Raw genomic sequence first — 26614 nt, 5'->3', positions numbered from 1 at the left:
TCATAAAATTTACCGCTTTAATATCAAAATTAACTAATTTACCTTCTATATATATAAACATGTACAAAAAGTCATTCAAGTTTATATGGATTAATAATTTATCCTCTAATTAGATCCAAACGTCCAAAAGACAAAATATGTACTTGTATATTACATCCATTTAATTACTTAGAATTGCAACAATCTTATTTTTTTTACCCATTGAAAGTGAAATATGTACTATTTTAGAGGTGAAAGTGAAATCACTAAATTAAAGTGTACCTAACATCAATAAGACAATGAGAGAAAATGAATTGAAGTTGGTTGAGATGAGGATAAGTAACAAGTAGGTGTGTGTGATTGGAATTATAAGCGATTACAAAAATATCTTATCAAACTAATATATACGTAAAAGTGGTCCCTTTATTTTCCCTTTTACAAAAATAAAATTCCAAGAAGTGACTCCACTAAAGTAAAAGTAACGTTGATGCATGTATGCATGTGGTATTATACGATTTATTTTTATTTACTCTTATTTTTTAGTGCGAATTACTCCGTATATGAAGCACAAAACAAAACTATAGGACAATAACAGTGTATGAGAAAATTTTCCATAAAAAAAAAAAAAAAAAAAAAAAAAAAAAAAAAAAAAAAAAGTGTATGAGAAAAAGTAAGTTACTTATGTCTTCAATTCAATTTCTCCACTAATCATCACACTTTCTAAAATTCAATGAAAAAAGTATAGCTTAGAAAGTAGTCACTGCCTACTGGAGTACTGGCATAGTGGCATGGCTCAACCAAACACAGCCGCCTTTGTTGGCGAAATTCTCTTAATAACAAGTTCCTAAATTTATTTATTCAAAAAAAAAAAAAAAAAAAATCTTAAATTTGTAAAATTGGAAATAGTTTTCAAATTACACAAAATAATATAAAAACAAAGGAAGATTTGTTTTTTAAAAAAAGTTATTATAACTCCTAAATGTAAATCATGTATATATCTTGTTGGTTTATCAATTTATCACTAGATTATCTTAGCTTCAATTTTTAGTTAAAAAAAAAATAATAATAATAATAATAAAAAATTCCTACTGTAAAAGCAAGTCACAAAAACAATCAAATTCTATCAAGTAGTGTTTATATCTACTATCTTAACAAAAATTACAAAATTTACAAGCCTTAAAAGCTCATACACGTATTATACGAAATACAAAGTACTTATATTACACTTACACCCTTTGAAATGTTGTAATAAACATATTAAAACACTATGAAATCCATTTACACAACATAATATCGTGTTACTTATCAAATAACATATGATTAAAAACTTACTATAATCATAGGAGTACAAGAACCAACTCAATAAGCACGGCAGTTGTAGCAATAACAACCCGTTGGGGCCCACCTTCCGGCGGTACATACACCGTAAGGCTTTCGTCGGCCTTGGAAAGAAGATATGATTTTAACCGCGAAGATGATGAGTAAAGGGGTGATCAAGAGCAACCAATTGAATTCAAACTCGACGGCCTCAGCAGCTTCTTGAGATACAAAGTAGAATTTTATGCCAAGAAAAAAAGAGATTAGTAACAGGATTAGGAGAACTGGATAAGGAAGAGGTCTTAGAGTGAATCCATCAAATATAGAGGGACTTCTTCTTGGTGGATATGTATAACATTGATGATATGAGTAGTTTACCATATTTTTATTTCAAGAAGAGTGGTGTTTTAGAGAATGGAGTTTCAAAGAAAAAGGTTGGGATTATTAATTAAGGTCTATGAATAAAGTAGTCCGCCAGTAAAGATGTTAATTTATTGTGTGTGCGCGTTTGTGTTTATGATTATTTCTGAGATGGCGTTATCATGACGTATATTAAAAGGTCTCATTTTCAATATTGAGATGATAAGAGGAACAAAAATGAAGGGTATTTTTGTAATATTCTTAGCTATTTTGGAGTTTTTCTAAGCAAAATGGAGATATTTTTGCAAGAAAAAAACAGGGTTTGAATAATTTTGTCTATCTCATAAATGGAATTTCATTAGTGGGGCACTGCCCACCTGTGTAGTGTGTAGTGCCGTGGATATGGGTTGATGTATTGGGCCAAAATGATTGAACTTCTTTGATCATTAAATTAATATATGTGCCACTATATTGTGTCGTTATTAGTGTCATACTTCGTATTATCCAATCGGATTGCCTATGTAATTAATGTGAAAACTATGATTTGCTAAAATAAGTGTAACAATTTGAAAAAGCTGTGTTCCTGACTATAAATTATTGAACTATTTTCCTAAAACCCCTCATCTTTTCCCACGGTATCGTTCTCGTTGAGACAAGCACAGCTGGCCGTCTTGAAAGCAATTAGTCTCAGTTGAATCTGTTCGCTGTTGTGGCCTGCAGTGCATCAATGAGGACTTCGATAAGAGAGCTGATACGTACTGTGCTTTTCTATTGCCGCCACAAGATTTGTGTGCAGCTAGGTGCATCTAGTATGCATAACGCAAGGCTTCAAAATTGTTGCCGTAGCATCATGTAGACAACGGCAATCATATTAGAGATGGATAATACAGAATGCTGTCTCCTTCGTCACACTTTTCCTTCATACTGTTGACGTTTGTGATCATCCTTCAAACTTGCCAAGGTGCTTCTGCAAGTACCCTCTGTAACAAAAAACATCATTAAAGTCAGACTTAGGAAACCACTGTGATCCATCACGATTGTTTATGTACTTGTGCATTGTCAATTTAAGAAATATATGTGTTAACAAATTCATTTTTTTTTTTTTTTTAAAACCCTCCAACTATTTATAAGAGATTAACATACAGATACTCTATGTGTGTTAGCAAGGAATATTTCAATTTAATTGGTGATTTGTTTCGTATTTTGCTTAGTTGCTTACCTCCAAATTTAGTATGAAGATGCTGAAGGTCATCCGCTGAGCAAACATCTAGCAAAGCATAGATACCTGGCCTAAGGGCTTCATCAACTTCCCTAAAAATACATACAAGAGAAAATTGTAAAATTTTTGTACAACTACATAAGTAACCATATAATACTCGTCAGAAGTCCAAAAAGAAAATTTACCTTTTGATTCCCATTTTCAGTGGACCATAGCCTGAATAAACCTTTATGTATTCTGATAAGAACATAAAGCAGTGTTGACCTAAGTTATCCTTCTGCTGTCCAATCTACAAAAAATGATACACAAGACAAAATATGAAATTAAAGAGGGAGTGTAACAGAATCCAGTAATTAAGGTTCCAAAGTCAATATTATAAAGATATGTCCATGAGAAATTTAAATAACATTTATGAACAGTTATCATCTCGTACTGACAACAATGCGCATCAGTAATAACAACGCCAGAAGTGAATTCATAGGCTCTAATGTCCTAAAGAAAGATTATCTTATGGCTACAAGCATGTTCACCACTGAAATCGTATTACTTAGCAGTGACCAGCTCCAAATGTAGTAACTACGAGAATTCTACTAGGATAAAGTTCCAAAAAAAAACCATATCCAGCTGAAAGCTTTTAAATTCCCTGAACTAATGTACTGCACCGGTATGCAACGGACTAGCGTGTTTTGTAAATTAATTAAGTCGAACGTTTAGGAAGAATTGTCGTTTGATTGATAAGCTAAAGGCTTCAATGATAAATATGGCTTTAGGCCATAACTCTCCAAGTTTTCCTTACAATTCTCTGGATGCCCTCACATTCTAAGCTACTACTTTTTATACTACAATTACCTTACTGTAATAGGCAACATAGTTCTTTAATTACTACCATTACTACGATTGTCCTTATACTATTTTAGTACAAAACAAACAAATTACTCCAGCTGCATTGTCTCCCCTGATGCTGCTCTTTCTTAACGGTTCTCTGCTCCTCTTGCTGTGGCTCAAGGCTTGGTGTTGTTGGTGGTCAGTGGCTGCTTCTTTTGTCTCCTGCTGTACACCAAATTCACGGGTGGAGGGTGTTGGTGTATTGCAATACCGCCCCCCAAAAGTGCCACCTTGTCCTCAAGGTGGAAGTCCGGAAATTGCTCTTTAATTGCTCCGACTTCCTCCCACGTAGCCTCGAACTCAGGAACCCCCAGCCACTTAATGAGCACCTCAATGGTACTACTGCTTCCCCCCTTGCGCCGTACCTCTAAAACTCTCTCAGGTTCAGCAATCAACTCGAGCTCAGAAGTTAATTGAAGCGGGATAGTAGGGTTGCTCGGAACCTCTCCTATGGCCCGTTTCAATTGGGAGATGTGAAAGACCGGATGGATACGACATTGCTCGGGTAGAAGTAGCTTGTATGCGACCTTGCCTACGCGTTGCACCACCTCGTAGGGTCCATAGAAACGGGCAGCCAGTTTTTCATAAGGTCTCCTAGCCAAGGATTTCTGTCGGTAAGGTTGTAACTTGAGGTAAACAAAATCCCCTACTTGAAATTCCTCCTCCCGACGCTTCCCATCTGCGTATTTCTTCATAATTTGCTGAGCACGCACCAAATTCCCCTTTAACTCATCCAACATCAAATCTCGCTCCTGCAATAGTTCATCCACCGTGCCCACAGCCGACTGTCCTGCTCCCACTCGAATTAGCTTGGGCGGCTCTCTCCCGTAAACTGCCATGAAGGGAGTGACTTGGGTGGAGGCTTGCGGCGTAGTATTATACGAATACTCGGCCCAAGGAAGCCAAGTAGCCCAATTCTTAGGCTGCCCTCCCGCGAAACATCGCAGATATGTCTCCAACCTTTTGTTCACCACCTCCGTTTGACCGTCGGTTTGGGGATGGTAAGAAGTGCTCCTCCTCAACTCCGTTCCTTGCATCCGAAACAACTCCCTCCAAAAATTACTTAGGAACACCTTATCCCTATCGGAAACAATACTCGTGGGAACCCCGTGTAAACGTACAACCTCCTTCACGAAGACCTCAGCCACAGTGTAGGCCGTGAACGGGTGCCTGAGTCCTATAAAGTGTGCATACTTCGACAATCGGTCTACCACGACGAAAATTGTATCAACTCCCTTTGATCTCGGCAGCCCCTCAATAAAGTCCATGCTTATCTCCTCCCAAATTTTCTCCGGAATGGGTAATGGTTGCAATAGCCCTGCCGGAGATTGCTGTGAGAATTTATTGCGTTGACAAACAGAGCACCCACGAATGTAATCGGCCACATCCTTCCTCATTCCGCTCCAAAACCAATCCGCCCCCATTTTTAAGTACGTTTTGGTTTCTCCGGTGTGCCCTCCCTCCGGGGAGTCGTGATACACCCGGAACAGGGCTGATTTATGCCTTGAGTTCCGGGGCAGCACAATTCGCCCTTTATACAGCAGGTGGTGGCTCTCCACCGTATAGCCTCGAGGCCCTCGGCCCTGCTCCACCTCAGCTCGGAGCCTCTGAATTTCCGCATCCGCGGCGATCTCTTCTTTTAATTTCCCCCACTCTACCCTTTGCGTGGCTACTAAAACATTCAACTCTTCCCCCGCTTCGATTTCATCACCGCCCCGCCTTGAGAGGGCGTCAGCCACCCTATTAGCCACCCCCGGCTTATATTGCAACTCAAATTCGAACCCTACCAATTTTCGCACCCACTTTTGGAACTCCATCCCAATTTCTCTTTGTTGGGTGATGTATTTGAGGCTCTGTTGATCACTTCGAATCACAAACTTCCGCCCTAAAAGGTAGTGTTTCCACTTTTCCACCGCTAGACACACCGCCATAAGTTCTTTCTCGTAGATTGTCTTCCCTTGACCTCGCGGCCCGAGCACCTTACTAAAATAGGCCACCGGCTTGCCCTCTTGCATTAACACCGCGCCGAGGCCGTAGCCCGACGCATCGGACTCAACCACAAACTCCTTCGAGAAATCTGGCATTGTGAGTACAGGGGCGGAGGCCATGGCTTGTTTTAATTGCTGAAAAGCCTCGTCGGCTGCCGGATTCCACCCGAAATTATCCTTCCGGAGCTGCTCTGTTAACGGCCGCGCTATGTGTGCATAGTGATGAATAAACTTTCGGTAGTATCCTGTTAAACCCAAAAATCCTCTTAAATCCCTTAAGGATTTTGGTTTGGGCCAACTCAACATAGAGCCCACTTTCTCCCCATCAACAGCAACTCCCTCACTAGATATTATGTGGCCCAAGTATGCAACTTTGGGCTTGCCAAATTCGCATTTTTTAAAGTTTGCAAACAGTGAATGCTTTTTGAGAATTTCTAACACCAACTTCACATGATTAATGTGTTCATTCACACTAGCACTATATATGAGTATATCATCAAAGAAAACGAGTACAAATTTGCGTAAGTAGGGACGAAATACCTCGTTCATTAGGGATTGAAAAGTGGCCGGAGCATTGGTGAGGCCAAAAGGCATCACTAGAAATTCGTAGTGGCCCTCGTGAGTTCGGAAAGCGGTCTTGTGAGTATCCTCAGGTCGGACTAGGATTTGATGGTAGCCGGCCTTGAGATCCAATTTCGAGAATAGCTTTGCCCCATGTAGCTCATCCAAAAGTTCATCGATCACGGGAATCGGATACTTATCCGGAACGGTCTCCTTGTTGAGAGCCCGGTAATCCACACAAAACCTCCATGATCCATCCTTCTTCTTGACTAAAAGTACCGGGCTCGAAAAGGGGCTTGTAGAAGGCCTTATGATCCCCGCTTGAAGCATTTCCCCGATGAGTTTCTCAATCTCATCTTTTTGGAATTGTGGATATCGATAGGGCCTAACACTAATTGGGTTACTTCCCTCCTTGAGGATAATAGAGTGCTCATGGCCCCTTGTGGGAGGGAGCCCATGTGGACTGTCAAAAACTTCAGCATACTCTTCAATCACCCTCCTCAAAAATTCTGGCGGCCCACTCTCTTTCGGCCCAGACTCACTTGGGCAGCCCACTTGTTTCTCAACCAAGTTCAACTCCACTAAAATTCCCCCCTCCCCCTTCCTTAAGGTCTTGATCATTGCCTTGAGTGTCACCCCAACTTTTGTCAAACTTGGATCTCCCTTAATCACCACTGTGCGCCCATTCAAGGAAAAGCTCATCTCTTGCTCTTTCCAATTCGTGAGGATAGTGCCCAATTTCTCTAACCACTGTATCCCCATAATCACGTCCGAGTTGCCCAACTGGAGGGGTAAAAAATCCTCCTCTATTTCCACTCCATTGCCCAACTCCAAGTGTACTCCTTTACATTGCCCCTTCCCTTTAATGTTCTCTCCGTTCCCCAATGACACCCCGAAGGTTTGCGTTCCGCTAATGGGTAGACCGAGCTTCTCAACGGCCGACGTTGAGATAAAGTTATGGGTTGCTCCGGGGTCGATCATGACCACCACCGGCTGTTTCTTAATCAACCCGGTCAATCTCATGGTCTTGGGATTAGAAAGTCCCACAATCGAATTCATCGAAGCGGTGGTCGATATTTCCTCCTCTCCTTGTTCTTCGACATTGTTCAACACTTGTAGCTCACCCTCCTCCTCGCATTCATCCTCGTCCACTAGTAACACGCTCAACCCCTTGGCCGCACACATGTGAGTTGGTCCCGTCCACCGTCCATCACAACGAAAACAAAGGCCTCGTGCCCTTTTATCTTGAATTTCTTTTTCGGTAAGTCGTCGGACTTCACCATTGAAACGGGTGGTGTTTGAGCTTGGTCTATTGGAGTATGTTGAGGATGGTTGGTTTACTGATGCTGAGGATGGTTGAGGGGTATGATTTGGGTTGACTGTTAGGTTGTGGGTTGGATTGGGCTGAGGGTTGGTTCGACTTGGGCTGTAGGGAAAAGGGTTTGTGTTTGTTTTCTGGGTCGGCCCACCACCTAGGAGAGTTGAGGCTGGGCTACGGTTAAAGTAAGAATAGGGTCCGGGTTTAGAAAAAACCCCACCCGGCTTCCTCATACTACTGACCCGATTCCTCTCTTCGACCCGGATTGCGAGGTCCATGGCATCTTCAAGGGTTATTGGGTTTAACATACGGATCTCGGCTCGGATCTCCTCTTTTAACCCGTTAATGAATTGACCCTTCATTATACTCTCCGGCACATCCAAGAGCGGGGAGGCTTTCTCTATAAATAACCGCCGGTACTCCACCACCGTCGTCACTTGCTCTACAGCCAGCCATTGTTCGTGAAGAGTTCCCGAATTCACCGGTCGAAACTGGTTCAACACACGCCCCTTCAAATCCTCCCAATTCACCATGGGTCGCCTCCGACTTTCCCATTGATACCACAAAAGAGCGTCTCCGTCCATCGCCACCACCGCAGCCTGCAATTTCTCCGTCTCCGTCAACCGATAAAACTCGAAAAATTGTTCCCCTCTGAGAATCCACCCATCGGGGTCGGACCCATTGAAAGTCGGCATCTCCAACTTCCTATATCGCCAATTTCCGCTCCCTTCTCGGTTGTCGTGGTTGACATGCCGGATTCCGCCATTGTTCCCGAGCTCCCAGTTTCCGAATCTCAGGCCTCCGTTACCTAAGGGATTTTCGTCGTAGTTCCCACTTCCCGGCGACTGATTTCCATCCTTGTGGTTCATCGCCGCCATCAAGCTTCGCATCTCCTCAAAGAACGCGTCCTGGTCCTTCTTCAACGCCCTCTGTATCGAGTTCTCCCCGTCACCGACTTTCTCCAAGATTTCCTCTACTTTTTCCTCTAGCGCCGCCACCCTCTCCGGCGTCACCATCAGTGGTGTCGGAGGCATTCCTGCTCTGATACCAAGTGCAACGGACTAGCGTGTTTTGTAAATTAATTAAGTCGAACGTTTAGGAAGAATTGTCGTTTGATTGATAAGCTAAAGGCTTCAATGATAAATATGGCTTTAGGCCATAACTCTCCAAGTTTTCCTTACAATTCTCTGGATGCCCTCACATTCTAAGCTACTACTTTTTATACTACAATTACCTTACTGTAATAGGCAACATAGTTCTTTAATTACTACCATTACTACGATTGTCCTTATACTATTTTAGTACAAAACAAACAAATTACTCCAGCTGCATTGTCTCCCCTGATGCTGCTCTTTCTTAACGGTTCTCTGCTCCTCTTGCTGTGGCTCAAGGCTTGGTGTTGTTGGTGGTCAGTGGCTGCTTCTTTTGTCTCCTGCTGTACACCAAATTCACGGGTGGAGGGTGTTGGTGTATTGCACGGTATTAGTTCCAGAATAAGTACCCAAAGTATAATGAATATTATAATTCTAAATCACCAATTGTAAACCCCTGGGCTTGAGAAGTCCCTGTCTAGAAGACAAGCCCATCCTTCGAGGGTGATTGTAATATTGTCCGCTTTTTGTTCACCATAATAAACTATGATAGAGAGGTCAGAAACCTTATGGACTGATAGAAAAGTGCATGTCCTCGGTATAAAAGAACCCATGTCTAGACCAGTACACTTCTCATGTAAAGAATCGGTCAAAGGACCAACTAACCACAAAAGAAATTCAACATGGGAAATCAATGGAAATTTGGGAATATTGCAAAGAATTTGGGTTTCAACTAATTGCAAAGAAAAAACTTTAAAAGAAACATCAATGTAGATAATCATGATTATTATCAAGCAATAGAGAGCTAGAGACCAAAATGAAATGAAAGGCAGATAACAGCTGTTAGCTTAACACATACCTCTTCATAAACCCTTCTCAGATAACTGGCACATTTTACACCATCTTCCAAAACCCAAGTAAAGTAAGCCTTTCGGTCTTCTGAGTCAAAGTTAATAATCTCCAGACAATAGAGGAGTGCTTGAAGTGAAATTTGAAGTTCAGCAATACACTGTATACATTCACTAAAAATTTATAATATGATTAGTAGACATACATACAAAAGTTGCTGAAAGCAAGAAGAATGTCATGAAAAAAAAATAAGAAATATATACCTATTGCGGTGTTTAACAACTGTCCACAACAAACGACAAGATGCCGCATATAAGTTAACTGAGAACTGCCTGTCAACCGAAAAGTAACTTTCAATTTCTTCACACTCTTTGCCGTCCAATCTAATAGAATTTTGATGAGAATCTTTGCCTGCTTTGATGAAGCAAAAGCCTTGGAAAAGTGCTGCTGGTATACGCAAAGACTGTCTCACATGATGGGAATCTAGGTGAAATTGAGAACGTTTTCCAGAAATCCTGGTTAATACCTCAACACACATGAGAACCATGGACCCCGAGTCAGGATTCTTATTTACTGCAACACTGTTTGGTTTTGTGTGGAATACTGAGGGCCCTTGTAGGTGTACAATAATATTAAATAATGATGAAAAAAGGCTATTGATCTGCGATCTAATGACATTCAATTGGTTTTTCCCTGCAACAGAATCAGACATCAAACATGTTACAAATACTAGTCATTGCATCAACATATAAGCATGTTTAAACCAAGCTATCTGAAGGATTAATAAACAGGAAGTTAGAGCCATGTTCATGTTCTGTTCATATAGCTAAGCAATGCCTATCACCAGAATATTAGCACTGATAAGAACGTAAAACATAACAGGACAGAAAAGAGTGACACGATTTGAGAAGTAACAGAGCTTGCATCAACTGTCAGTATGCCTTTTAATTGAATTTGATTTTATACAGGCTTCTGCTAATTCTCAGCAGAACAAATACAACCAAACTTCTACTAATTTAGCAGGTGAACTATTTACATACCTTGCAGTTCTTCATCAGACATACATTACTCTCACATTTTTATCACACTTTTCCAACCTAAGTTAAGGTAAGTAAACTTTTTTCAGTGATAAATAGGGCCATGATAAGTCAACAACAATCAAAAAAGGTCTCAAGTATTGTAAAGGCATTATATAAAAATCAACTTACAAAGCATTTTTAGAAAAGTTTTGAGCAGAAGTACCTTTATAGAATTCAAGAAGCAAGTCCAAGCAATCAACAGAGCCTGCAACCATCGCAGAGACTCTACCTCCGGCAGTACCTTCTTTTTTTACCTCATAGATTACTGGAAAGCCTTCTCGTAGACCGAATAGTGCTCGTTCTAGAGCTTGCAAAGTAGATAATAGGAGTGGTTCCGATGGCTTCTCAATGAGAGATTTGAAAGACATCCTCAACCTTGCTTTGAGATTGTCTAAACCATAGAGAGGGTCACTGACAGTTGATTCATAATCTCTTCCTTCAGTATATATCTTGGCACTTGACCCAATATGAGAAGCTAGCCTAGCTCCTTTTCCTTGTAAAGAACTGCATTTTCCGATAGCTTTCAAGTGCAACTCTACCAATTTGGTGTAGACATTTCTAGTTGCGATGGAACTAGTTGATGCAAATAAACTCCCTATTGCCTCCAGAAACTTAACAGAACCATCCAACCAAACAAAAGAAGATGAACTTGGAAAATCAAGCATTTCCAAGAATTTTGTCAACAATACTTCAGAGCATCCAAGAAAATTTTGAACCAAGTTAGGCGACAAGGAAGGAAAATCAATCAGCACGCTTAGCCTCACAATTGCTGAAGAAACAATAAATAAACCTCTCAAGAAAACTGCTGCCTCTAGATTCTGGCCTTTTAAGAAGCTCCCCAACAAATCAATTTTTAGACAGTTGTAATTGAACGAGCTAAATTCTGCAACAACGGAGTGAGAATTATCTGACTTCAACCTTTTCTTCTTTCGACTAGAAACAGAACCATTTGAAAGATCACATGTAGCCAAGGTCGTCAACTCAGAACCTGAATTCCCAATTTGAATCTCAAGTTCAGTATCAATTCCATTCTTAAGCTGCCCCTGGCCATCAGACATTTTGATTGGGTGATTGTTGTGAAGAAAAATCTGAGAGGACTTACCTATGAGCTCCATAACAAGATTCATAAAACTGACTACTCTAGACATGATGTTGTCTTTACTCTTCATCACTTTTACTTTCAAATCATCACCACTAGCAAGGGTATCATTCAAAGCGCACTCCAATCCCCATAGCAATCCTTGAATGCAAGATATAACAGAGGACAATTTACTCAAATCTACAGGTCGACCATCTACCTCCATATCTCCATCACTGAAGGCATCTTTCAGAGAAAGAAGGGATTTTTTTGTCTCTTCCTCCAATACCTCAACCATCATAATCACACCTTTGCAAACTTCGACATCATTTGATAATTTCTCAGAAAAATTAAATTCATTTGAAAGATTGTCGTCACAATTAGAACCAGACTTTCCAGTGCTTGTGGGACTGGCAATTGATTGAATTGCTGTATAAAATTGGTGCTTGCACAGAGTGACAAACACATATGAAGTCTGATCCCTCAGTGAAACAATCAAATCACTACAGTTACTACTGTTCTGTGATGACAATGTACTCCACCATGTACTGACAATCTTCACAGACTCCAACAGCCAAAGAATAGATGATGGAACCTCTGACAGTATTGGAATATTTGTGGGATTACAATTTTCTGATTTATCCGCGCAGAATGCCATTAATATATATTTTAAAGCTCGGCGACATGAAACCAGTAGTCGAAGGAACTCATGATGGTCATGAACATACGGTGATCTGTGAGTACCTAGTAAGCAGCCAATTATGAGCCTGGACAATGAAGACACATTTCAGATGAGCTAGCAGTCATAGGTGAGATAAGGTTGAGAAAACAAGAACATCAAAGAGTAATAAGGAGACTGGAAAGGAATAACAAAAATCAAATTAGGATTGGTTACACATAATTTTGCAAATTACAACCCAAATAAAAAGGGAAGAGGGGGAAAAAACAAAGTAGACATGAGAAAGAAAAGTTAAACGCAACATAACCTTTCAAAGTTAATTAAGTAAATCACAGAGTGTGAGAAAGATTTGAAGCTTAATGTAATCTCACACATCTTGCACAAGAGGTTCAGCACACTTTGACAACCAGCAAGAGGGTCATTGGTTGGAGTAAATGACGTTCCTTCGTCACTTTGTTTATTGACTAAATCACCATGACCACGACAAGAAGTAATCAGTTGGTCCCTCGCAAATAGGGCAGAGTTCTGAAGCACACCAAGAGCATAGGTCCAATCAGAGGAACCAAGTTCAGCACCAGTGTTTGTCGAATCATTAAATAACCGAGATATACACTTCTTTAAAACATGGCAAACCCTTGATGGCATATACCTGCGCACAAACTAGTAGAATAGACCATGATCATGTATTATCTCAAACCTATCACTTAGCACAAGAAAAAACATTGACAAGATGATATGAGGTTCAGGCATCAAGCAAGATGGTACAACTTGGAGATTAAACAGTAAGAGACGAAAGGATCAATTTTTGTTCCTAATTAACAGTATTCTTCAGATTTCGGGAGTAAAGAATCTTTCTTGATGAAGCAGCTGAGGTATTGAAGATCAACTTCTCATCTTTAAGATGTTTACAACTCAGCCCGAACAATGATTTTCAAAGCTGAAAAAAGTGAAGAATATTCTACCACCCAGGTCATTTACTAACTTGGTTTAAGTTTTGATTCTTACAGACATTGCCCTCCAAATTATACAACCCTCCAATACTGATAATAAATACAAGCATCTATTAAAAAATCCAAATCAAATAAGACATTATATAGGTAGAGACATCCATCCAGAGACTTCCACTGAGATGCATAGGTCTTTTACAGACAAGCATGGCCACTTAGGACAATTTACTTGGGATTTTCTAATCAACTCATGTCTGAGGAGTGAAGACAATTTATTTTGACTTATAACCGAACATAAAAAAATCTCAAAAATAATTTTAGTTTCATATTTTTATCTCTAATTTTCAAATAAATTCTGAAAATTGAACCAACAACGATGACATAACATCAGTAAGACATCCTCAAATCTCCATAACCTCGCCCAAATTACCCCCCCCCCCAAAAAAAAAAAAAAAAAAAAAAAAAAAAAAAAAAAAGAGAGAGAGAGAGAGAGAGATCAATGTTGATGCTTCTTTTTTCCAGTCCCTGTCTATTTATGATTCAAAATAGATGTTACATTAACAAGAGACTTCAAGAGTACACCAAATAATTGCCTTACCACCCATATCAAAACAAATGATATAATAAGGATAGACATCATACTATCATAGGCTATTAGCACTTAATCATTAAGTAGGAAGATAAAACAGGCAGGAAGAAGCTGAACGTCTCCTTGTCAGACTGCACCACAGCAGTGGAATCGTTGATGCAAATTCCGTAAACAAAGATAAATGTATTATGTAAAAGGAAAGTAGGGAGTTTCTAGGAAATTCCCAGGGAAACAGATTACTGTTCTAAAAAGAGACATATTTGCAGGCTGATCAATCTATTAGATGATGTCATTTGCCAAAAATATAGATATGTGGTGCAATTCTGCTACAAAATTCCTTAAAAATGACCCTAATAAAATGTGACCTACCATTTAGGGACAGGGAAGTAATAGACGAATAGAAATAGGAACAACAGCTGAAATCTAAAGTAGGTCCGGTTTTTTAATTAAAGAAATAAAAAATAAATAACTATGAATATCAATAATCAAGAAGAATTGTAGTGGATCTTACTCTTTGATCATAGAAACTGGTATCACGAAGAAGTTCCTGTGAAATTTGATGCTTGGTAACTTTCATTGCCTCGCCGGCATAATTTTCATACTGCTTCTCGAACTCCCCAAATCTTCTATATGGAAGTGAATTTAGTATTAAAAGTGAAAGGAACAACTTCAACTTCTTCTTAGTAGCATAATGGCACCATATATCAATATTGTAGCAAATAATCCACCAGATTGCAGTAGGTAATGTTTTTTCATTCACTGTACAGACACCCAAATCCCAAGAGTCAAAGAGCACATACTGTGGGGCTGGACTAGCTGTTCCACTAGGAATGAAGGTAGGCTGTTCATTCTCGTCCACTGTGGAAAGATATTTCATGATGAAATTCGTTAGATCAGATGTTTCTTGCTTTAAAGCCGACAAAAATTTCTCCAACTTCTCTTGTTTTCCTTCATCTTTACATAGAAGTGATTTATCAGCATCATCCGCCGATTTGCCATTTCTTCCATTCTCACTACACCACAAATGATACTCCACACAATGAATTTGCCTACTTAGATCAACAAGTCTTTGTAAAGCCATCATATGCATTACATAAATCAAACAACAGTAATCTGTGGAACCTTCTTGGAAAATATTATCCCTTAAATGTTGCATGATACTAAGAAGAGAAACTGAAGATTTGACCCAAGAAAAATATCCTTTATCTTTAAATTTTGTCCTCTCCATGCAATTTTTGCCAGAATAAGCTGTATAAAAGTCAGACATCACATTTGACATCTTTTTTGATGAATCAGGAGGCATGAGGCTCAATGTTTGGCGATACAAGCTTCGACAGGATACATACACGCGAAAGAAGAATTGGAGATACAAGGAAACTTTATTTAATAAATCATTTTTGCATTCCACATTCTTATTTTGAGTTATTCCCAGCACTGAGAAAACAAACTCATCAGAACCATCTTGCTCCAGGGTAGTCAAATGCCTCATGCTGGGACGTAAAACCACTATCAGCTCCTCTATAGACTCCCCCATACGGTAACTGTAACCGGCAGAAACTGAGAGTGAATCCAGGACTAGAGTATAAATTTCAGACAAGACCACACCCAAAATTTTTGCTTGAGCGCTGATTCTACAAGAATGAACATCTCCAACTTCATATTCATCTACCACAGAGTTGCCAACTTTCATCCACTCCAAACAATCCAATACGTCAGCAGACAAAATTTGAACAAAATCAACAGCCTGACCTTCAGGTATAGATTTAATCACATTGCAAATAGCAAGCCTAAACTTTTGAGAAAACAATAGCAAACAACCTGATTTGGCAAATTTATCATAATGTAGGGAGGAGATGTCAACATCTCCTTGATAAAATGATATATGCCTCAGTCCTTTACACAGTGCAAAAACAGCACGATCCACCTACATAATAATAAATCATCAGATCAATCAATGGAACATAAAATGTGTAAAGCTGTAAACACTACTTGTCCTCAATTTAGAAAAAAGAAATACTTGTAAATAAATTGTGCTATAATGTGTTATGTGGCAAAAAACAGCAATTTAAACGCACGCAGCTTAATTCAAAAAATCCTGCTAAAATGGTACCAAGTACTGTAGGAACTTGCTAGGATGTATTAGGCGGGAAAAGACAGCAGTTTCAAGCACAGCCAGCATAATTATGTACCATAAGGACTATAGAAAAGATGGAACACTTCCAGCAGCTATTGCAACCAGATTATCAATAACATAATTAGGGCTTTTGGAGGTGGGGAGTAAGGCCAATTCATCAAAAATGACCTATTACAGAAATGAAGAGCAAATTTGATCTGTCAACTAGAAAGCTTCAATTCACATTCACATAACTCTCTGTCAACAAAAGCAAAATGCTCAGCGAAACTTGCACTAACCTGGCGAAGCTCGCTATAGAGATTAATTAGTCGGCATCCAAGGTCAACTGTCACAGGATACAACTTGCAGTGTTGTGAAGAATGTTCTGATGCTAAACAGGTGAGAATCATAAGCCATATGCTAACCAAGTCATCACCAATGACTCCATACTCAATATCAAGGAAGTTTCCAACTACAAGAATGAACTCTTTGGCCAATGAGTTCAATGTTTCAACTTCCACAAAACTATCTAAGCTCCATGTTGACAGAAAGAATGGATTAAATTCAGCATAACATGACATCAATAGACCATAGCTTATCTTGAAGAAATTCAGACAAGCCCCTCCAGAACTATCCTCTGTTCTAAGATAGGCGCTTTCACACACCATGCTAGACAAAATCCTATTTACAGATTTGAGAGTGTGGTAAACATTCAGTAAGGAGGTTCCAGATTGAAGGTCAGACTGGAGATTCTTACTAAGATCAAGTAACAACGGCTCCATGGTAAACACAAAAAAATCGAAAAACGACTTCCTTGTTTCTGAGGCAGAAGTCGAAGACGTATGACTCTTCTCTGAGGCCAAATTACTAGCCTTTGAAGGATGCTTTTTATCTTGAGTTTCAATGGTCCTCAAACTTCCAGAATCCTGCGAATCCCTCTTCAATTTTTTAACACTAATAACAAACAAACGAAACAATTCTCCTATACCAGACAAAGCCTGTATCTTTCTCTCGGAAACAAGATTTTCCACTTTGTCAAAAAGGTGTCTGTGATAGCTTTTGATGGCCGTTCTTGCACTTTCCAGTTTTTGATCAGCTGAACTGTACCTATCTGTGACGTTTAAGCTAAGATATTCATCAAGGTGAATTGGATGAAACAATCCATAAGAAAGAATCTCCTCTGCCAGCTTGACTAAATTTTTCACCAGAGCAGGACTTCTGTCCCTGATCTGATCATGCAACAAACCAAGCAGGTGCAACAATGATTCAAGGAGTTTATCTACAAAATCACGAAATCCATTTTTGCGGCAAGGGTGCAACCTCAGGAACTTGGAGAACGGCTCAAGCACCAAACACGAGAATTCTGTGATCAAGTTTCGCACACCACTATCTTGACTAATGTCATCATACATTCTAATAACAAGTTCAAGCACCGAGCTAACAGCCACTGCCCACAGATCGAGATTTTCATTCAACAATCGGCAATTGGAGGAAAATATCAACTTTAAGCAGTCAACTATAGTGTTAAATAATATCATTTCTACATTAGTAAAAGTGGGTTCCATGACATCTGCGTCTGCAATATTAAATGAATGCAACACACTCTTAGCCACACATGAAATAACCCTTAATAGATCCCGTGATAATCTTAATGAAACATGCAGCCTTTCAGACTCCTTCAAGCAAAACTTGAGTATCTCCCAGCATCTACAATCCATGAAAAAATGTGGCCCCTCAGACTCCTTTTCTCCGGCCCTAATTTTCTTTGCAGAGGTGATCAACAATGACTGAATCCGATCACTAATGCGTTCTATTAATCGTGAAATACTCAATGTATTGGACTCTTTCTCAGAGTCATCATCTCCTTTACCGGCCCTCGAAATCACAAACTCAAACATTAACTCCACCTTCCTGCAGTTAAAACATTGTATTGGTTTAACACTATCCATATTCCTCTTAACATATTCAAAGACCATGATTACAATCAACCTAGGCGAATCAAGCAATCCACACATTTTAACAATAATACCTAAATTTAAGCTCTTTCACCATGCTAGAGGCACTAACTTTTTAACCCCCAAGAATCTCACTTGTTTATAGTGTAAACAATAAAATTTCCCAAATACTTATTCATAACTTAAGCAATAAAATTGATAAAAATAGCAAATTTGAATAAAACCCAGAAATTCTATTCAGTAGTGTAAATTTTCCAATTACTTATTCATAGTGTAAACAAAAATTAAATAACACCCAGAAAACCCACTTCAAAACCCAGTAAATTACACCTAACAAACAACATAATCTACAAAAATCAAACATAACCCAGTTCATAAATTCAACAACATAAGATAAAATCAGCAAAATCTTACTTGTGTTCATTGAGTTCATTGTTTTGAATTGCCAAAGCGAGGTCTAAATTCCTCCATAAGTGGGGCCCTCCGAAAATCCCCGGAATATCTTCATCAACCTCCATTTTTTCCAGCTTCTGTGTCTCTGCAACTGTGCATTGTTCTTCATCTTTTGTATCGTTTAATTTGCGAGGTGTTTTAGAGGGTTTAGGTAAGTCTTGGGAAGTTGCGAGTTTCCTCTTTTTCTTATTCATTGAATCGTTGTTAGTTGATGTTGAGCCAGCCATGGTAGAGGGGCTGCAAGGTTGCAAAGTATTGGTTCGGGGGTGGGGAATGAGGAAAGGGTTTTACAGGGTTTTAACAAAGAACAAAAAAGAGGAAACTGCTCAAATTAATTTATTATTAAATTTAAAAAATACATTTTTAATACAACATATAACAAGCAAAACCTTTACTTAGGGTTTGTTCACATTTACTGAACTGAGCTGAACTGAACTGAACTGAACTGATTGGAGCTTAACTGAACTGAACTGAACTGAACTGAGCTGAAATGAATATTTTATGAGAGAGGAAAATTAGGAGCTGAACTGAACTGAACTGAACTGATTGGAGCTGAATTGAACTGAACTGAACTGAAATTAAGTAAATGTGAACATGCCCTTAGAGCAAAACTTTTTTTTTTTTAAATTACAAATTTACCAGTTGTTCGTTTTTATTTAAGTGTCTTAGTTTGACTGGTACGCTAGTATTTAGAATCGATCTCAGGATTTCCTGGAACCGAAAATGAAGCTTTAACCACTTGAGCTATCCCCCATTCTCAAAAGTATTCATTGATTGTATTTAATTTTACACATAAAGGTTAAAGTGGTGCATGTAAATATTGTCAAATTCAAAATATTGGCACAATATAAAAATAGAGGAAGTATGATAGACGGACCGGAATACCAGACTGAGAAATGGAGAAGAAAATAGGTGGACTATATCCTTAAAGCGCTCCTTAGCTAAATGAGAGGGTTTAAATACTTGACCCGAAATTTATTACTCCGTTAGGTGAACTCCTAACCAACCACGCCAAGCTTGTGCTCCATCGATCACGAGTTACATGACCTAAAAGCCCTTGTGAGTTAAACCGCCGTTAGTTACAACATAGTCGGCTTCCAGACACTGCAAATTGCTGCTTTCCTCTTTGCCATTTTTTGTCCCTTTTCAATTTTAAGCTGCTCTCCTCTTTCTCTCTCTACTCCATTGAAGCTTACTCTGAGTTCTTTATTGTAGCAGCTTCTCATCTTGCTCTCCTCCATTGAAGCAGCTTCAGCTTCTCATCTTTTCTCTTCTCCATTGAACCAACTTCTCAGGTAAGATTTTTTTTTTTTTATTATTTTTTTTTTTAATCGTAGGATTTTAGTTTCAAACTATCTTCTTCTAAGGTAGAGTTATTAGTTGAACTATGAATTAGAATTTCCCAAGTTATGAAAAATTATAACCAGTGATTTTGTTGCTAGAATTTTACTTTGTGCAATTTGAGTTGATACTCTTAAGCCAGAAGAATATTATTTGTTTTTTCAAGCTTAATCTTACTGGAATACTGGGGTTACTAATGTGTTGCGAAACCCTTAAATTTTACTGGGGTTTTTGTGCAATTGGTATTTCAGATGGAGGGTGAGAATTGAGAATTGAAAATGGGTGATTATGGAATGGAAGATTACAAGAATCGAGTTGATGTTGTGTTGTCACAAGTCAATACGGTGAGTTTGCTTCTGAAATTGGAGTTGTGTGAATTGCTAGTTTAGGGTATACCTATCTTGTTGGTGATTGATCACTTTGATCTTTTAAAGTAAAAGAAAATTTGTAAAGAGTTGTTAGCATGAATATAGCACCATAAACATGTCCAATGTTGTTGCATTTCAGTATGATTAAGAATGCATATTGCAATACATGACATGGCAATTCTACCCTTGGTTGAAAGAGCTTGTTTGTTCGTAACAATAAAAATCCATGAGGTATAAGGTAAATGAATTAATTAGAAGTATTTTTGTGTGTAATTTGATGCAAAATTTCCCATGTCAATATCTGTTGCATAATGTATTGCATTAGCATCAGCAATTAGTAATCTTAGGGATGTGACATGTGGTATGAGCGACGCCTTGGCTTTTGGCCTTGCCTGGCTGGCAGCAAGTGTCGCCTTGGCTCGGGATTTTGACTTAGAGGTGTTCCGCGTTCGAGCATGCTTTCTTTGTTGCAAGTATGTTACACGCTAAAATATATTCCAATGTTAACTTTCTTGCAGACCAGTCTGGGAGTGTGTTATTCCTTTATCGTCAATGTGTCTTTATTGTCTGTATGAGGTATAATAACATGAGCTATATACTTATATGTATGCAGATCGAGAAAAAAGTTCGTGAGGTTGAGCAGTTCTACCTGAACACCAGTAAAAAGCAAGCTAACAGCTCAAAAGGTGGCTCAGCTTCTAAGGACAAAGACAAGGATAAAGAGAGACATGCTACTCAAGCCAAAAAGCAGCAGCAGGATGCAACAAGCAAGGACACAGCTGCGTCAAAGAGAATGCAGGAGCTGATACGTCAATTCGGCAAAATATTAAATCAGGTATTTTTTTTGTTATATCTCATCTTTTGTTTATACTTGTTTAAATAACATTTTTACGAGTAAATATTGGAAACAGTTTTGTACTTCCGTGAGTTGCGTCCTCAAGTATTATTTCTTTGGTAAGTACCTTTCATTTCTGGGTACTGTTGTCTACTTTTCATGGAGTTATTGATGCACTGCAAATATGGCAAAGTATACACGAGTGTTTTCTGTAAACCATGGTTTTCTTATGCTTTTTAGGTATGAAGTCTATTTGGGGTGATAGTGGGCATATGAATTCTTCAATAGAGTGATACAAATCCTCTGATAGCTGTTCTTCTCCCAATTATTCTGAACACTAGATATTCATGTATTTGCTTGATTGACGTCAAGTCGTCAAGAACTATATATTGTGTTGATTCTAGAATCTTCTTCACTTGTCTTGAGTAAATATGAGCTATGAATTGGTACTATTGTGGTAATTTTGTAGCATAATGACTCTGAATTAGCTGAACATGGGCATGTTTAGATGGGAAGTATAGGACTTTAAAGCTCTTTTTGAGATTGTTTGGGGGCAGAGAAGGTCTGGGTCTCTCCTCTCAATAAGTCATCTGTGAATGGGAGTGATTATTTTGTTAGTGGTTAAGTAGGAGAGTAGGTTTTCTGGATAAGGTGAGAGACAAGACATATTGTTCTTAAATTTGTATTTGAGAGGGAGATGTGCCATTTCACTCAAATTCTGGTGTCTGGACTGTGGAATTAAGTTGGCAGCTCTCTTATGGACAACCAAAAACTGAGCTGCAACCCAAAAGCCTACCTAAACCTTGTAGATTTCAACAATAAAAAGATGCTGCAAGTGTGTTGAACGATAGCCTTTGTGCATAAGATTCACCTAGATGTTTGTGGTATTTTCTAGAACAGAGAGGAGAGACCACAGAAAACATAAGGAGGCATTCAGCTGACAGTGCTGGATAAGTGGGCAGGTTCTCAGTTGAGCCAACTAAACAATCTGATTATTTTCACTTTCCAAACTACCAACCACAGTATCAAACTAGCAACAGGAACCTTTGGAATGATCTCGTCAAACTCTCTCAAGCTAATTCCTTTGCAGCTCTTAAGAAGTTGTAGGTTATTGTACATTAGAGTTGTTATATAGAAATAAGGTCTCCTTGAACATTTTCACTTATATGCTGATTTAGGACAAGGTTGTTGCATAAGATGTAGCTTACCGCCTTACATGTTTTACGAAGTCAGTGGAGCTTGCATCCAACCTATATTGCCCTTGAGTTCTCAACTATTGCTAAACACATACTTCCTCCGTTTTTATTTAGATTAAACACTTCTTTCTTGCTTATGCATATCTTCAGTCGTTAATATCCTTAATTGTCAACTTGTAAAAGGTATAAAGAAAGTTGATATTTCGAAAGTATAAATCAAGGTGAATCTAACCAAACTCCACATGACTATGTTTTTCCGTACAAATATATTGTGTAGATTTAGAAATGTTTCATCTAAAAAGAAACGGAATAAGTATATCTGATTTGTAGAGTTTGCTTCAGTTATGCAGTGCCAAAAAGGTGCTTGGTATTTGAAAGAAGGGTGAAGTAGTTTTGGTTTGCTGAAATGTCTAGGATGTGTCCTTCATCCATTTGGTTGTGCGTGTGACGAGGAGAAACCATTGAATTTTGGATGAAATTCTTCACTTATTAGTGCTGCCTGCACTACTTCCTTTTTCCTGTTAAGATGTTTGATGTGCTTTGTACATGCGGACCTCCTCAATTGCTACCAATGGCTGGATACATGGCGGCTGTCCTTGTTCTTACGCTCTTGGTCAATTGCCGCAATCTATAGAATCGTACTTCAAATTGGATAATTGTCCTGATAATCCGCAATTTTTCCCTGTGCTTTTCAGATCACTCAACACAAGTGGGCATGGCCTTTTATGGAACCTGTAGACGTCAAAGGCCTGGGTTTGAATGATTACTATGAGGTAAAGTTGAATCCTTTCTCATTTTATTCACTTGTTTAATTCTTTTCGTTTTATACTGTGAACACTTCTTTGCTCTTCCTAAAACCTTTCTGCTTAATCTTTACTGGTCAAAGTTTGATACTGTTATCCGTTAATTTGTTAGAAGTTGTAAGAATATTATTGTTAGATTTGTCTTTGTATCTTCCCTCTCGTCTTTCTAATTATTACTGGAGAAATTGATTGTCAAAGTTCCATCTTGGAGAGCACAAAATCTCAAATAGGAAGTTAGAATATTTATTAATGGACAATGATATTGCATTATCTAAGAGATGTTTGATTTGTTGTGAAACCTTTACGGACTGTTTCCTCCAACTTATCTGCTTTTGTTTGCCTTTTGAGTTATTTTAGCTGCTGGAAATTTTCTACTCAACTGTTCTGTTTCTACCAGATCATTGAAAAACCTATGGATTTCAGTACGATAAAAAAACAAATGGAAGCCAAGGATGATAGTGGATATAAACATGTAAGGGAGATCTGTGCAGATGTGAGGTTGGTTTTCAAGAATGCAATGAAATATAATGACGAAAAGAATGATTTCCATGTCATGGCAAGGACCTTGTTGGCAAAGTTTGAAGAGAAGTGGCTACAGTTTTTGCCTAAAGTTGCGGAAGAGGTGAGATTCCAGTGATCATTAGACCATTCTTTGTGTGATCACAGCTGTTAGTTGTTTTGTTATATTACAGTTTTTTCATATTTTATCAATCTTTCACTATTGAAAAAGGCAGGTTGCTGTTGCAGGAAAAAAGACGAGAAGAAGAGGAGGCTGATGTACAGCTTAGCATGCAGCTAGCTCAAGAGGCTACTTATGCCAAAATGGCTAGGGAAATAAGCACTGAGGTTTGTTTCTTTCCTCGGAGTGATTGGACTGTTTCTGTGAAACTTTTAGAATATTTTTAGCAATTTTCCAACAATCAATGTGCCTGTCAAACATGATGCATGAGATAACTAAGGTAAAAATATATGTTTATTTTTTATTTTATTGTATTATTATAACAGAAATACTTTCTGAAACCATTGCAAACTACTCCAAATTTGATGCCCAAAGTACTCTCAAAATGAATAGACTATAAGTATTCCATTACTAACCCAGGTAAGACAGTAAGTTGCACTTAAAGCAAATTACCCTTTATGAATATGCAGAGGATGTCCATACTGCTTGAAATTTTCTCATTTAGAATATAACCTGATGTCTCTCTCTTCAAACAGCCATTTAAAATGATTTCTTTCTTGTGTTTCTGGTTAATTTCTAGTTGTTTCCTAACTGAAATTGACTTTGAATTAAGCTTCACCTATGATTTCTGAAGGTTATTTTTCCAACTATGATTTCAGAAGTCCATAGTTACCTTGTGACTCAAGTAACTTGATGCAGCTAAATAAATTTCACAATCACTGTTTTGACAGTTACAGGACTGGTTATCCCTGAAACACCATATTTATTTTTAATATGTCTGTAATAATGATTAATGTACAACATATCAGAAATCCTCTGAACATCTCGGTCATTCTTTTGTGAAGTAAATAAACTGAAATTTGGCTTATTGTCAAGTAGAGATGTGGTACAAATATCTTACTAATATAAAGTTTATCAGGGTAAATGGCTCTTATAACTTCAACCATTTTCCCTTCAGGCAATGTTCATGTATTTGTTGTTATCTATTAATCGCAAGAAAGTAGGTGTGGCAGGCATTGTAGATAAATTGAGGGAAAACCGTCTGCGTTGGTTTGGACATGTAAGACGGAGACCCGAGGGTGCACCGGTGCGAAGAGTGGAAGAGTGGGATCATGGAGGGATTAAACGAGGAAGAGGGAGACCAAAAATGACTTGGTTGGAAGGAGTGAGGAAGGATATGAAGTGCATGGATTTACGTGAGGATGAAGTTTTGGATCGTAAGGGATGGAGGAGAAAGATTTATGTTGATGACTACACGGAATAATCAAATTTGGTTCATGTTAGCCGACCCCACTTTTGGGATTAAGGCTTTGATTGATTGATTGATTGATATTTTACCCTGATCTTTCCTCTTAATCTTATTTTCAGCTTTTTGAGGCAGACATTCACCTTGAAGATCTTAGGGAACAACTGGTTCAAAGGTGCAGGTAAACAATGATTGTCCTATATGTATCAATTGTAGTTGCTTAACCTATTATTGTTTTATTACTACTAAACCTAGCAATGTGTATCTGATTCTAACCCAAGTTTTACCCAAAATTACATGACCTTATTCTAGTCCAAATTGAGATTGATCCAACCCAAAATAAAAATTAATGTCTAATTGACAAAAGATACGTAGATATTCCGATCTGAATCAATCTAAAACCAAACTAAATGACTAATCACTCAAACTTGCTGATTATTACCACATTGCACCCAATCCAACGACTTGTTTGCAACCTTTAATTAGAGTATTTTAGTAGTTATTTTGGTTCTTTGCCTGAACATTGGCCTATGTGCTCTCTGCAATTTTAAATGTGAATTTGAACCATCAAACGTCAGGAAAATGTCAACCGAAGAGAAAAGGCAGCTTGGCACAGCCCTCACAAGACTATCCACCGATGACCTCAGTGGAGCTTTAGAGATTGTTGCCATGAGCAATCCTGGGTTTGTAGCAAATGCTGAGGAGGTGGACCTCGATATAGATGCTCAGGTACCCTTTTCCTTATCTAGTTTGCATAATACATTGTCTGCCCCACAGGCTAGCATCTGGTCAGATAAATGTAAGATTTTTACATTTGACATGGCTTTCTGTTGCTCAGAGTGAATCTACATTATGGAGGCTAAAATTCTTTGTAAAAGACGCGCTGCAAGCTCAAGGCAAGCCTGCAGCAAGCATGGGTGGCAACAATAACGATAACAATGAAAGCAATATTAATAATTGTAAACGGAAAAGAGAGGCTTGTGACGCCGTTACCAAGACTGCCAAAAAGAAGAGTAAAAAGGTAGCATCTTGATTGTTGTAACTTGTAACAATGTAGAGTAGATGAATTATGCTCTGTAAGATCTGTAACTATAGTACTATCTTGAAAGAAATATCACAATTTTTTTTTTTTTAACTATGACTTGATTCCCAGTTTGATGTAATATAATATGTAGTCTGAACTTGTTACCAAGATGACATTTTACCAAACCTTTCCCAAAGTGCCCTACCCCTGGGAGCATAACTGAAACTCAAGGTTTGAATTTCAGAAAGTTATCAAAAGGTCTCAGATATATGGATCAAACTCTGTAGAAAATGAAACTGGAACTCGAGCATATGGAGTATATATCCCTTGACAGGTCATGTGTGGGAGGTTCTTAAAGGGATTCATCAGCGAACTCTGTTTCTATAAAGAGGAACCACATCTCCTTTATATGGTAGGCAGCAAGAAGGCAGGAACCTGCTGAACCATACCGACATCTTCGTGTCACGCCATCATTTTCCTATAATTAATCTTGACATTGTATAAATATCGTAAATTAGATGGTACTCTTGGGTGCACCCAGTTATAAATTGCACCTTATATTCTTTAAACTTTATATTCCTTTCAATATGGTTCATGTTCTTTTAATTATGAACAACTTGTAAATGTTTTGTTTTTGTGTGTGCGCACTTTTTTTTTAGCCT

At 38.4% G+C, this 26614-nt stretch overlaps 2 protein-coding genes across 2 annotated transcripts; one reads left to right on the top strand and one right to left on the bottom strand.

Moving 5' to 3' along the window:
• Positions 1-1097: 1097 nt before the first annotated feature.
• Positions 1098-18717, bottom strand: LOC145558088 (uncharacterized). The gene is made up of 11 exons (XM_081619237.1): positions 18422-18717; positions 16352-17963; positions 16155-16241; positions 14451-15863; positions 12711-13063; positions 10810-12491; positions 9831-10260; positions 9578-9740; positions 3061-3164; positions 2876-2967; positions 1098-2636 (listed from the first exon to the last, which is right to left on the bottom strand). The coding sequence occupies exons 1-11, from the start codon at positions 18685-18687 to the stop codon at positions 2563-2565; spliced, it is 6276 nt and encodes a 2091-aa protein (XP_081475363.1). The 5' UTR covers positions 18688-18717; the 3' UTR covers positions 1098-2562.
• Positions 18718-19473: 756 nt separating this feature from the next.
• LOC145559050 (transcription factor GTE1-like) lies at positions 19474-26096 on the top strand. Its single transcript, XM_081620453.1, has 9 exons — positions 19474-19755; positions 20053-20145; positions 20783-21004; positions 22896-22973; positions 23401-23625; positions 23751-23849; positions 25051-25109; positions 25507-25657; positions 25767-26096. The coding sequence occupies exons 2-9, from the start codon at positions 20080-20082 to the stop codon at positions 25959-25961; spliced, it is 1095 nt and encodes a 364-aa protein (XP_081476579.1). The 5' UTR covers positions 19474-19755; positions 20053-20079; the 3' UTR covers positions 25962-26096.
• The last annotated feature ends 518 nt before the right edge of the window (positions 26097-26614 follow it).

The sequence above is a fragment of the Chenopodium album genome, chromosome 9 (genome assembly GCF_948465745.1).
Source record: "Chenopodium album chromosome 9, dcCheAlbu1.1, whole genome shotgun sequence".
NCBI classification, from domain to species: Eukaryota; Viridiplantae; Streptophyta; class Magnoliopsida; order Caryophyllales; family Amaranthaceae; genus Chenopodium; species Chenopodium album.
Note: the sequence above shows the minus strand (reverse complement) of the source record. Positions and strands in the feature narration are given on the sequence as shown.